The following is a 13573-nucleotide window of genomic DNA, read 5'->3' on the forward strand; positions in this document are numbered from 1 at the left end:
AATAATAATAATAAATTAAGGAAAACAAAACTGTCATCTACGATAGGCGTTCTCAAACTATACAAATAGAGAACGCCTTTCCTAAGATGACAATTCTCTTTTCCTTGTTTATATATTTTGTACATAGAATAAGAATTACCTATTTAAGATAGGCGTTTTGTATTGTATTGTATACAGAACGCCTCAAATAGGCTTCTAGTATACTTTATAAGGCACCTAGTTGAAGAACGCCTCTAAAGTGTTCTATATTGCCTATTTCAGGCATTCTCTTTTGCCTATTTTGTGGTAGTGCAACTATCCAAATTCAGTTGATTTCAAAAGGAATAACGCTCCGTTTACGCTCTTTGCACGATTTTCACTCCCTCGTTCACACAATTTCCCTGGGTTTTCGCTCTAGGTTTCGGATGAGAATTCCCGACAGAGGTAGAGAGAGAAAGAAAATAATTATAGCAGTAAATGGAGTAAGAGGAGAGAGAGTGTTATTTTGACAGCCAAGCGGTCCATCACTCCTCCAAATAAATCACAAACCTCCCTTTGGAAGCCCTCCTTCACTTACAATTTGTAAGAATCTTGGTGGCCCATTTTGATTAGAACATGAGACCGAATATCGAAACCCCTTAAAATTCCCTCACACAGTCACTCAGGGAGTCTTCCCTCAGTCTTCATTTCCAAAGACCAGAAAAACCCTTTTTCATTGCAATGGAAACTGCGAAATCATCATCATCATCATCATCATATTCTTCTTCTCTTCTTAATAACAAGAAACCAACGCTAACTCCAAAAGCCAAAATTTACCAGAAATTTGGGAATAAAGCATGCTATAAAATTGAGGAAATTCAAGAAGAATCTTCTCAAAATGGATGCCCTGGTTTGGTTATTCCTCAAAAGGGTCCTTCCCTTTTCCGTTGTTCGTTGGAACTCCCTGAATTCTCTGTTGTTTCAGAACCCTGTAAGAAAAAGAAGGAAGCTGAGCAATCTGCTGCATTAATGGCTTTACAGAAGGTCTTTTATTTCATTTGCTTATTTTCATTTTTGATTCTTTCATATAATTGTTGGGTTGTTCTCCATTGTACCCTTTTAACTGAATTTGATTTTGTAATGTACTGTGTAATTTGTTGCTATTGCATGTCTGTTTGTAGATTATAATTTGGATGATATTATGCTTACAATGGTTTCTTGGATTGGTAGCTACTTCTGGGTTTTTATTTTATGATTTGGAAGTTTATAGTGTACTTTTTTCGGCTTATTTGCACTGTGAGTAACTCGAATTTCGTATATCATGGTTAAGAGGATTATTGATTTGTCAATCTTGATCAAGAAATTGGTGAGACCTCATGTATGTATACACATGTCAATTTTTGCACATGGGAGAAGACGAGCAATGATAACTGTTGTGATATCATGTAATTCGTAAAATGGAATGGAGGGGAGGCTTAATCTAGAAATGCCATGAAGGTTTGTTGTTGAATATTGATCGTACAATTAAATTTGATTGTCCCTTCACAAATACACATCGTAACACCTTCCCTTTGTGGCGGTAATGTGTTTTGAGGAATCTTAGTCTATTGTCGAGGCATTATATTATATATTACTTCGTATATATTATACGTAGTACTATTTTTACTTAATAAGAAAATTGAATTGAAGGTAGAGAGATAAAGTGATTTTTAGTTTTCTATTAAGAAATGCTTTGATGGATTTGATATCATGTGATTGTAACAATTGGTGTTTTTTGTAAGAATCTGTGTTTCAGTCAGATTTGGTAAGAATTAATAGAGGACATTGGCTTAGATTTTAGGAAAAGCCATACAGGGTGTAAAATTCTTTTGTATACCCTATATCTTCAAAAGTTGATGTCACCAGCAAGCAAAGCCAAACAGTTTTGTAAATTTGGAAGCATAAAAACTTAGCCTCCAACTTCATATGAACTAGCAATAATGTTGAAAATCATGAACAAATCTCTTCGCAAATTCTTTATTACATGAATTACTAATAATGCCACGTACAATGCTGACAACTAGGATTAACTAGGATCACAACGAATAACATTTCTTTTCGCTGCCTCTTTGTTTTGGGATGTTTCCAAGCTGGAGGTTGTTGGCAGTTTGGTTCACCGCTCAAAATTTATCATAGTATTAAAGAGTTAATGCTACATGTGTGATTAAGGGTAATAAGATTTTAAAAGAATTTTTATCTGTGTATTGATTGTTGTAAGTGAATGGAGCCAATGTAGGTAAAACTGATGCACTCATTGTGATTGGTGGCCTTTTCTTTAATTGATTAAACCAGATTTTATTTTATTTTTTCAATCATTGATGTCACTTGAAGTGAAGGTCAGCATCTATATATCCAATATGTATCTTGCATTTGAGGTCCAAGATGGGGGCTGTCAAAAGCAAGGGATTGCAACATTATTTACCTACAAGGGCTTAGGTAATGTTTGATTTATGATATTTAGATAAGACATGTGAAGTAAATTTTGAGAGGAAAAGAGAAAATGTATTTTAGTTGAGCCTCATCAAAATTGTCTTGCCTAGATTGCTAGACCACAAAAGTTGCTTAACCCCTAACGCCTCAGGCGGGCCTTTTCAAACACTGTTAGAAGCAACAGTTATCTCCTTTGAAGTGGTAGAATTTAAGTTTGTCATATGTACATTTTCTTCCGTGAAAACTACAAAATGTATATCCAATGAACTGTTAATAGATATCTAGAGAGGACTCTTATCATTATTGTTGTGATAATATTTCTGTTAAATAACTTCTCCCTTTGTTCTTGTTGTTGCAGCTTGGTATTGATTCCCTTGAAAGCTGCCTCACAGAATCAGATGCAGAAGAGGAGTTGGTCTCTCGTCTCTCACATATATTCTCAAGTGAGGTTGTGCTCCCTTGAGTCCCATCCCCCTTGCCCTCTTTCTCTTAATTGGCATTATAGCAATTCTCATTTTTTAAGTGAATGTACATAATATGCTTTAGGACCACCAGGGTTTCAATTTGATTTCTGTGCTTGCAAAGCTGCATATATATATACCAAAAATTCGAAGATATGATGACATATTCTATTAACAACAATTCACCTTGCTCTTTCCAAATATTGTTGAGTTTGTTTATCAGATCTCTTAAATCATTTCTAGCAACATTGATCGTAAATCTTGAATTCAGCTATGTCCTTTCTATTCAATTTTGTAGTTTTTAGGATATGCTTGCTCACCTTTATGAGAGCATTAATGCACAGGACACAAAAAAACAGGTCATCGTCAAGTCATTTCGATTAGGAGATTGTATACATTTTTGTCCTTTGGGGACTGATAGTTCTGCTCTTTGTAATTAGTAAATCTAAGTTTGGCGTAAACCTATACTACTTTTGCTTTATACCTTTTAACGGGTGTGTTGAACATTTCTAGTTCTGATCGTTGCTTATTTGTTTGTAGTTCCAGTCATCACATCATCCGCTTAGCAGTCACCTGAAAGCAGTTTATTTCAGAGAGGGTGAACTTAGTGGATCTATTCCTGTATCTGTTTTGATTGGTTGTGATCCCAAGCTTAGTAATTTATGCAGATCCATTGACGCAAGGGTTGAGTCAAATCCTTTCTTATCTATACCTATTGTGATGAGAGCTGCAGTCAAATTATCAGAATTACTTTTTATATCAGAGGAAGATCTTTGGATCAGGAGGAAGTATCCTTTCCCCTCAAATGCTATACCAGTATTAGACAACCAACATTCAGACTTAACAAAAGGATCTTTGACTGAGGCTGTATATATTCCTTTTTCACTTGATAAGGATGTAAGTTCTATCAGTATGAATCTGTCATTGAAAGGCTATTATCTGGATGTTATTGCTGCAGAGCTTGGTATTGTTGATGCTTCAAAGGTCCTTATCTCTAGGTGAGTGATTTTAGATCTATCAGTACTTGTTCTAGCTTGATTTGTTTTTCCTACAGAAATCTTTGACCCAGTTGGCTATAGAGAGTTTTCTTATATCTGAATCTGAGTGTAAAAAACCTAGAATTGAGTTTATCACATCTTTTTCTTTGCAGGACCATTGGTAAAGCTTCTTCTGAGTCAAGACTGTATTTTTCTGCTTTAGAGACACATAATTTGAATTCAGACTCGGAATTTATTTGTGCAATAGAGCAACCCGATCTTGATAGCTCTTTCAACATCCGTGCTAGTTACTTGCTGGGACAACAGGTATACGGTAATGCAATTTTAGCATCAGTTGGATACACATGGAGAGGGGCAGAGTTGTTTAATGAAGACGTGTCATTGCGAACCTATTTTAGGTTTCTCTCTTTTTCTTTCTCAACTTCCTTTTATCTTAAATAAATTATTCTACTTGTTTCACTACACTTGTTCTCCTTGCAAATCCACATTTGAGGAAATTTGAGAATGGATTATGTCACAAAGTTCAGTCAGTAAAGACCTTGTTGAAGTTGTTTACCAACTGTAATATTCAAATGCAATTTTCAAGCAAAGAACTTTATTGCTGAAGTTGGATTTAAGCTTTGTTAATAGGGGATCTTTAATTGTTTCTGCTTTAAACATCTACTGAATCCTGTTTAGTCTTTCTTGTGGGCATTGTCTGTTAAAAGATAGGCCACTTTCCCTTTTTGATTGTCACTAATGTGATTAAATTTGTCAAATATGAATCCTGGCAATATCAATTTAGTGGCCTTTAATTACTACTTCATCCGTTCCTTAAATAATGCAATGTGGGGATGGGGCACTGTTTTTAAGAAGAGGAGAGAGAGAGGAATAAAGATAGGAACGCATGTGATGAGGGAAGAGAGAATGAAAACATATGCAAATAGGGAAATGTTGCAATATTTGTGAAACTTCCTAAAATGGTAATTGTTGCAATATTTGTGGAACAGAGAAAGTATTAATTACTACATGTACTGGACTTGCTACTAAATGACTTGATTCCTGAAGTCCACCAACTTTTGAACCTGATAGTTGAAGTTTTTAACCGTATGTATTTATTAATTGTGTCAGCAGAACCTTTTATGATATGCATCGTTATATCCTGCAATAATGTTGATTTAGACCTAAAATGGCTGTTTGTGTAGTTTGGAGACTTACTAATTACTTAGTGAGTCGGTGTATTGGTGGCTATAATCTTGTTTTCATATTAGTGGCTAGTTAGAGCATCAACATCAGATGGTGAGGGTTTATTTGTCAATAGGATGCTATAATTGACGTGCAAATTTTAAGTTAGATTGTCATGTATTTTTTCTAGGATGTGTATGTTTCTATTATTCCTTGAAGAATTGGTGAATCGTTTTCATTCTGTGAGGGCTAATTCTTTTAGTATGTCAGCGACTCACCAGCCTGGGCCATACTGTTGTAGTTTTTCTTGCAAGCTTCTACTGCTGTGAAATACAAAGTAGGAAAATTTGTCAAGAATAAGCCAACCTTTTAGTGATTAGCTCAAAATAAGTCATCCTTTTGATTAACTAAGAATAAATTAACTTTTAAGGGGTATTTTCTTTAAATAGGTAAATGACCTTTAACCTACCAAACAAGTCACCACCTTCATATTTAAGTTAATTTAATTTCCCTTTTCCATTTAAAAAAAAAAAAATTCGTCACCTTCTTTCATTTTTTTTCAATTATTAATAAACTTTTTTTTTAAAAAAAAAAAAAAAAAACACCCCCAGCCACCGTACGGACCACCTCCCCGTCCCTGGCCCTTTTCTCTTCCCCCTCCTAGAACGTCAGCCGACCTTTCTCCCTAAACACCGACCTTCGTCAGCCAAGAGCAACCCAAACCCACACCGAAAACCACCTGAAAACCACCATACCCACAACCCACCTCGAAACCGAACCCTAACCATATAAACGCTGCCCATCCACCCCCCGGAAAACCAACATATACCCACCCGAAATTCGAAAAACCCACCACTAACCTACCCAGAAATTCAAAAAAACCCACCACTAACTTACCCAGAAATTCGAAAAAAAAGGTGGAGAGGGAAGGAGCAGATCGTGTTGGCGCCGGAGGCTGTGGAAGGGGATGAAGAGAGGGATTGGTGGTGAGTGGGGGAATGGTCAACGGTGGCCGGCTAGTGTGTTGTGGTCGGTGCAGGGGTGGGGAGCTGTTCAACCATGGAGGGAGGAAATATTTTTAATAAAATTAAATAAAAAAAATTAATTTAATTACAATTAAAAAATTTAAATGAACCAATTTAATGACATGTGGCATACTTAACCTAAACAACCGGTTACCCCCAAGACCAACCGGTCATGACTTATTTTGGGAAGATATCTTATAAAATTTGACTTATTTTTAGTTAATCAAAAGGTTAACTTATTTTGAGCTAATTATATAAAGGTTGACTTATTTTTGACAAATTTTCCTACAAAGTTTATGATTATACTTTTGTCTTGTATTCCTGCATTTTATGTTGTCAGTTCAAAGTCTTTATTTGTATGCCAAGTATATAAAGGCATGTTATTTTTTTTATTTGGCCTTAATTATTTCTAAAATGATGTTTGACTTGCTTTACATTTAACAAATATGAAAATATATGATACCTCTATGGTGAGTTCTTTGACAAAGATAATAAATGACAGGATGCTTATTGGAAGAATGCCTGATGGGCTTTTTAAGATATCTAGAGATGCATTACTTACAGCAGATTTGCCTGGAGTATTCACGGGAAAAAGTAATTGGAGGGGCTCTTTGCCAAAGGATCTACTCTGTTCATTTTGCCGTCATCATAGACTCTCTGAACCTGTTTTTAATGTACTCTGTAACTCCAACAAATCCGACCAAGACTTGCCTGGATCATGCGGACTTCTATCAGATGAAAGGTCAAACTCGGCATATATTTCTAAACCCGGAGGGGTTCTGGCCACAGTTAGTCCAAATCAAGTTGAAGCAGAATCCTTTAGTTGTGAAATAAAAGTGGTTTCGAAGAATCACAATTTACTCCTTCAAAGATCTCCAGTAGATACTTTCACGAAACAGGGGGATGCAGTGCAGGATGCGTCTTTGAAAGTCCTAAACTTTTTGAAATTTTACTTCAACCAACCAAATATGCGTTTAGAGGAGCTTTCTTCACTTGGTGGTAAATATAACATTGACTGCCACTTGACATGCTTCTTGAAGGAGTTTTTTCTCTGTCAACAGATGCATAAGGTTCAACAGCCAAGAAGTTTACTAGGAGGCCACAAATCAAACTTAAACCATATAGATCGATTTAATAGTTTGACCAGCATGGAGAATAAACAATTAAGTCTACAAGGAACAGCTTGTGGATCATTACCTTCCAATGGATATATTGTCTCTATAAGTTATGGTGTATTCCTGGTATCAGAAGGAAAAGAAATCCTAGAAATTCTGGAGAAGAATGATGATTTTGAGTTTGAGATTGGCACAGGAGCAGTAATTTCATGTATTGAAGCGGCTATTCTTCGTATGACAGCTGGACAATCTGTCTGCTTCCTCACGGACATGCCACAAACAGAAATGGTTATGGCTGCATCTGTGGATTGTAAAAAAATTCTATCCTTTTTGTCCTCAAGTGAGTTTATCTTTTTTTCTTTTGCATTAGCTTTATTTGAGGATGTATGATTTAATAACGCCTTTCATCACAAATAGTTCAAGCTTCAGAGTCATTGTGCATTATAAACAAATAATTGGTTTGTAAACGTTTTCTAGCATACCAGACTTCACACTATGTTTGGATAGAGAGATTTAGAGGGAAAGTGAAAGATACATTTTTGCATATTTGGATAAGACTTAAGGGAAAGGAAATGAAATGATGGTATATATTTTCCTTGCCCTTTTAAAATAAACCAAAAATCTCCATTGTTGGAGAAATTTTGAAGGAAAATGGGAGGTCAGTCTTTCCTCTGCGTTCTTCCTTTACTCTTATATTTTTTCCCTTCATTTCCCTTGATTATTGTTATGCAAACAGTGTTTGTGCTTAAATACGTCTGGTTAGATTTCTATGAAATTTGGTATGTGTAACATTGCCTGTATGTGATTGGATTTTGCTCAACTTTTTTAGCAATTATCTATAATTATAATCTTGTTAGGTGCGTTCAATTATTCAGAGTCTCAATCATTTTTCCTTTGTTTATTCTCCCTCCAGAACCTTGTTGCTTGGAATATTCCATCACTGTATTGCGAGTAACAGAACCATTTGAAGATAGAATGGAGCAGGCTCTGTTCAGCCCTCCGCTGTCAAAGCAGCGTGTAGAATTTGCATTGCAGTGCATTAAAGAATATTCTGCTACTTCTTTGGTACATATTTCTCAATGGTTTCCCCTCTAATTCCATGATATGTAGCTGAATATTATTCAATCAATTTTGCTATCATGGTTTTAATAATATACAGATTATAAAATTTATTATTTTTACAAAACTATTTGACATTGTATGCAATACTAATTTATTTTTAAAAAAATTGACCACTCATGGCTGCAGATTGATTTTGGGTGTGGATCAGGAAGTTTATTGGAATCCTTAGTTAATACACCAAGCTCTTTGGAAAAGATTGTTGGTATTGATATTTCTCAAAAGGGTCTCATTCGTGCTGCCAAGGTATGATACTTTAGTGGCTATGTCATGCTAGTTCAGAACCTATTGGGGTCTTTTTAGATGCTGGGAGCATATTAGGTGTCCATGTGATGAGGCTGACCATTGTTAAGAATAATCTGGAAATACCCTTTAAGTATTCAGGCCAACTTATTTGAATGTAATGGCTAACTTTGATTGCTACTTCATTGCACAATGACTGAACACTCCACTAACTCTGTTTATCCCATATTATTTTCCATTTAGAATGCTAATGCACTATTATCTATCAGTTCAAGGTACCATTTTTTAATTCCATATTTATCATCCCAATGTAATCACTACTAAATAATTATATGTACATAACCTTAACAGTGACTACATGGGAGTGTAGGGAGTGTATATATATATATATATATATATATATATATATATATATATATATATATATATATATATATATATTAACAGATGATAAGGTGGCATGAGTGAAACTATGATATCTGCAGGTTCATTTAGTATAAGATTGGTTTATTTTATCTTTTGAATTGTATGCAATTATTCTTAGCGTGACTGTATGGGTGATATGTGCCACATTGGTTTTATTTATATTTTCATTTTTATCTTCTGTGTGCTGGTAAGTCGGAAATCAATTAAAAGGTGACATGTATTTAATGGTGCTTGACGTGCTTCATTGCTACAAGATATGCATATGCACATTCTGTTTACCTATCATATACTTCATATGTCTGTTTGCTTATATGTGAGTGGGAGAAATCTGTACTGTGCCATGTTCTACTTCTAGAGGATTCGTATGCAATTACTCTCAGTTTCTCAATGTAATATGATCTATTACAAATTTATTTTTTGAGTGACTATATATTTGGTTTCATGATTTGCAGGTCCTTCAAACAAAACTGGAGAATTTGAAGGATGAGATATCCACATCAAATATTAAATCAGCAATTCTTTATGAGGGTAGCATAACTGCTTTTGATTCTGGCTTGAGTGAATATGATATTGGAACATGCTTAGAGGTTTGTGATTTGATTTCTTTGATATTTTGACTCTTTTTGGCTTCTTGCTTATGAAATATTTTCTCATTGTTCAGTTTATTTTATGTATGGCCTTCATTTTAGTGACTTAAGACATGTTCTCTTCACCTTATTTTGCTAAACTAAAATTAATTTAATGAAATGAAATTGTTTTTGCCAAATGGAAATTATTATTTTTGAACTTAAATTATTTTTATCGAACTGAATATTTTTACTATTTAAAACTTGTTTTTATTGGCTGAAATTATTTTAGCTTAATTGAACTTATATTTAGTGAACTGATGTTAGTTTTCGTATATATTACTTCCTCCGTTCCTTTAATATTGCAACATGGAGATGGAATACAGATTTTAAGAAGAGAAGAGAGATAGAGAGGAATAATGATGGTGACTCATGTGATGAGGAGAGAGATGAGATAAATCATGTGCAAATAGGGAAATGTTGCAATTTTTCTTACATGTTGCAATATATGTGGAACGGAGGAAGTATTATTTTGAGGTAAAGATAATAGACTAAAACTCTAAAAGCATGTTTTTGGATTCTTCATTTTGTTTAAATTATTGCTCTTGACAATTTGTTTACCATTGTAGTTGGCAGGTGTAAAAAAATTTCTCAGTACTTTATCACCTTAATTTTTCATCTTATGTAGGCATAGTTTTTGTAGGTCTCATTCAGTTTGATATTTTCCTAGCTGTCGGGCTACCATTTTACTCAAATTGATTCATTTTTTTAATTTTATTTATTTATCTTTGTTATGCGAAGATTCAAGTATAAAAGTAGACGAAAGAGTTCTCCTGGAGATGACCAATGGAAGTGAAAACTAGCATCACAAAGAAACATGCTTAAAAGATGTCCACAAAATAAATTTTAAGGGATACACATTACATTTTCCCTACTAAGACCTCTTTTTGAGAATTTTTGACATTTTCACCTTAAAATCCATTGAAGTGAAACAAGTCGTTGTTAGTGAAAAACTGAAAATTCTCTACCCCATTTTGTCAACATATATTTTAAGGTGGCGAGGTGTTAATTCGGGTTACTAGATCAGGCTTGGTTAGGTCAATCGGGTCAGGTCTATTTCAAATTTGAGTCATAATAAATTATTTTGTCCATACAAGTCGAAATCTCTATCAGGTTTGTCAGGCTGGTTTAGGAGTGGGTCTGTCGGATCAGAATTTGACACCTCTAAACACTAGCTAACCCATCATATATTTGTTATTGCAAACAATCTTTAGAATAGATATGTAGCCCCACCAGATCTCACTGCTCACTGTCCACACAACGCTGATTTGGGAAACACACCTATATTTTCATCAATTCTGTACATTATCACTTTCCAATCACGCTGAAAACGCCGTAAGAAAAAGGTTTCAAATTCTGGTTTCAACTGTTCTTAGGATATTCAACTTCCACATTAGGCAACCCAAAGAAAGGGAGACGCAAGTAGAGACTCTTCTGATTATAGAAAGATTTACACGCAAACACTCAACTCGGTGTGTGATCTTTAAACACCCACTGATACCCATGAAAGTGCTTTCTAATTACTGCTTTAGTTTCGGGTTGGGTGTCATTAGGGTCGAGCCAATTAGGGTTTTGGGTTGATTTAGGGTCAAAATCGGGTCTCAAGTCGGGTTGGGTTTGTTTTGCTAATAGTACAAGCCTAACACAACCAGTATTTCCTTAGTTGTATACTTTAGTCACAAACAGGTACGGGAATGCAATTTGCTACCCAATATTTTCAAGCTAGTCTAAAAGTGTACCATATACATTCACGTTTGAGTTTGTGGTCCTACAGGATTAGGCAAATCAGGTAAAATGCTGAACTCAACCCTCAGATATAAATCACCTAATTCCACTCTAGGACCTTGTTAGATTATGGGGTCATAGTAAAAACAGAGGGAAACATTAGTTTATCAGTATTATTAATATTGACCCCATATTAAAATTTGTACGGTAAGAAAAAATAGTCATATAGGGTCTTGTTAGATTTGTATCGTAATATACTTTCATAATATTCTTTTTATTATTTTTTTTTCTTATAAATGTGTGTAGAGATGTGTAAAATTATCCATGTTAAAAAATTACTAGAATGAAGGAATTATTTTTCTGTTTAGGGGTTCTTTTATTAGGGTTACAGATCCCAATTTTTTAATTAAAGATTTAATTATCATGCAATTTTTTATTTCCCAATTATGAAGCTTATATCTTTTTTAGTGTCATGTCCATTCTGCTAACGTCCATGCATGTTCAATGACTTCGATGCTAGAAGAAAATGTCCATAGGACAGCCCTCAAAAGTTTATGTTGAATGCCATTTTTATCTTCTAATGTTATTAATTAACTTTTTGTATTTTTTAATTTTTGTAAAAATAATTTATATCCTATCAGGTGATAGAGCATATGGAAGAAGATCAAGCACACTTATTTGGTGAAATTGCACTCGGACTTTTTCGTCCTAAGGTCCTGATTGTTTCAACCCCAAATTATGAATACAATATCATTCTGCAAAAATCTAATTTAGCAAGCCAAGTGGAGGATCCAGATGATAATGCACTACAATCATGTAAATTTCGTAATCATGATCACAAATTTGAGTGGACAAGAGAACAATTTAATCAGTGGGCAGCTGGCTTGGCACTGAAACACAATTACAGTGTCGAGTTTGGTGGAGTGGGTGGAATACAAGGTGTGGAACCAGGGTTTGCTTCTCAAATAGCAGTATTCAGGAGGAACCAACAGGAGCCTATTAAAGATTCTGTATTAAGTATAGATATGGAAAACCGCTATAAGACTCTATGGAAATGGCCTGCTACGAGCTTTGCATAGATGGTAATTCAGGGCCTGATTAGTGAAAAATTTGTTTGGTCAATTGCAAATAGTTTAACAGGTTTAGAACTGCAGAGTTCCTTGTTTAGAACTCTTTGGTTTAGAACTGCAGAGTTCCTTGTCTTTTTAAAGGTTCCCTGACTCAGCCTGATTCAGTGTGTTATTACCACATTTAAGCTGAGGCCTATATATATGGCACTTATGTACACACTAACACACAATTTACTAATTCAGTTTATCACATGCTTTGAGCAGCAAGCTAGTGAGTCTGCCAAACTTGTCACACAACTTTCTAGATGATTTGAGCTTACATGCTGTTGCTAGCCCCATTAAAATCTAGACTTGCTCAATGGGTCAAAGCCCCATTAAAAGCCTTAACCCAGCAGTCCAGCTTGTTTAAATAAGAACCAATTGGTCTAAGCTACATCCTTATGCAGTTATCTTAGCAGCAACCAGCCCAATACGCAAGTCCAACACGGCCCATGAAGTTTCACCCCAATAAAAAACAACCCACCCCACAAAATTTTGCCATCTTTATTGAACCACCATATTAACATTTTAAAAATAATTAAAAAATTGTCACTTCACATTTAAGTTTATGAAATTATTTCTACACTCTTTACATTCTCTCTCCTCTCTATGATTTTATCACTATAAAACTAAAATTACCATGGGTATTTGAGAAGAACTCAAAATCCAACCAAAACCTACAAAAAAAAAAAGGTTAAGTTTATATGAAGAGTTACTTAATTTATTTTGAATTTAATGGTACCCTATTAGAAGTGTACCTAGCAATGAAGTCTTCATATAGTATTCCTGCCTTATGTACTATATGCTTGTCTTTGAGTCTTTGACCCTCTTGTATCGATAGATTATTGACCTATTGTTTGTTTTTGTGCCTTTGTGTTCTCTACTAACTAATCACTTGTATTGTGTGTGTTCTTGACCGAGTAGTTGGTATTCATGCTATGGAAGCTCCAGTTCTTCCAGTAAGTAGTGTGTCTGAAATTGAAGACTGATGCATTCAATATATGTTCCCTACACTAACTATGAATTCTGGTTTCAATTAGATGTCTGAAGGGCTTTCAACTTTGTGGTGGCATGGACCTTCATGTTTGCTCCTCTTGTGTACACGATTTTAAGAATGATGGATACAAGAGAGCTC

At 34.7% G+C, this 13573-nt stretch overlaps 1 protein-coding gene across 3 annotated transcripts; it reads left to right on the forward strand.

The window, feature by feature from the left end:
- The first annotated feature begins 633 nt into the window (after nucleotides 1-633).
- Nucleotides 634-12696, forward strand: LOC145579136 (small RNA 2'-O-methyltransferase-like). Of its 3 annotated transcripts, XR_014099040.1 has the most exons (10): nucleotides 634-1002; nucleotides 2786-2875; nucleotides 3429-3886; nucleotides 4039-4284; nucleotides 6578-7530; nucleotides 8104-8255; nucleotides 8439-8555; nucleotides 9431-9565; nucleotides 9931-10081; nucleotides 11971-12104. XR_014099040.1 is itself a non-coding variant. In XM_081636404.1 (9 exons), the coding sequence occupies exons 1-9, from the start codon at nucleotides 700-702 to the stop codon at nucleotides 12406-12408; spliced, it is 2892 nt and encodes a 963-aa protein (XP_081492530.1). In that variant the 5' UTR covers nucleotides 634-699; the 3' UTR covers nucleotides 12409-12696. The 3 variants fall into 3 exon arrangements, 2 of the variants coding, with proteins under 2 accessions (XP_081492530.1, XP_081492531.1); XM_081636404.1 differs by lacking the exon at nucleotides 9931-10081 and having other exon boundaries at nucleotides 11971-12696; XM_081636405.1 differs by lacking the exon at nucleotides 9931-10081 and having other exon boundaries at nucleotides 865-1002; nucleotides 3557-3886; nucleotides 11971-12696.
- Nucleotides 12697-13573: the final 877 nt, after the last annotated feature.

This window comes from Chenopodium album, chromosome 14 (genome assembly GCF_948465745.1).
Source record: "Chenopodium album chromosome 14, dcCheAlbu1.1, whole genome shotgun sequence".
Lineage (NCBI taxonomy): Eukaryota > Viridiplantae > Streptophyta > Magnoliopsida > Caryophyllales > Amaranthaceae > Chenopodium > Chenopodium album.

Excerpts from the sequence above, each read along its gene's own strand:
- LOC145579136 (XM_081636404.1), top strand. The coding sequence starts at position 700 with ATGGAAACTGCGAAATCATCATCATCATCATCATCATATTCTTCTTCT. Across the intron at positions 8,256-8,438 it reads AATATTCTGCTACTTCTTTG|ATTGATTTTGGGTGTGGATC; the intron begins GTACATATTTCT and ends TCATGGCTGCAG. Across the intron at positions 8,556-9,430 it reads GTCTCATTCGTGCTGCCAAG|GTCCTTCAAACAAAACTGGA; the intron begins GTATGATACTTT and ends CATGATTTGCAG.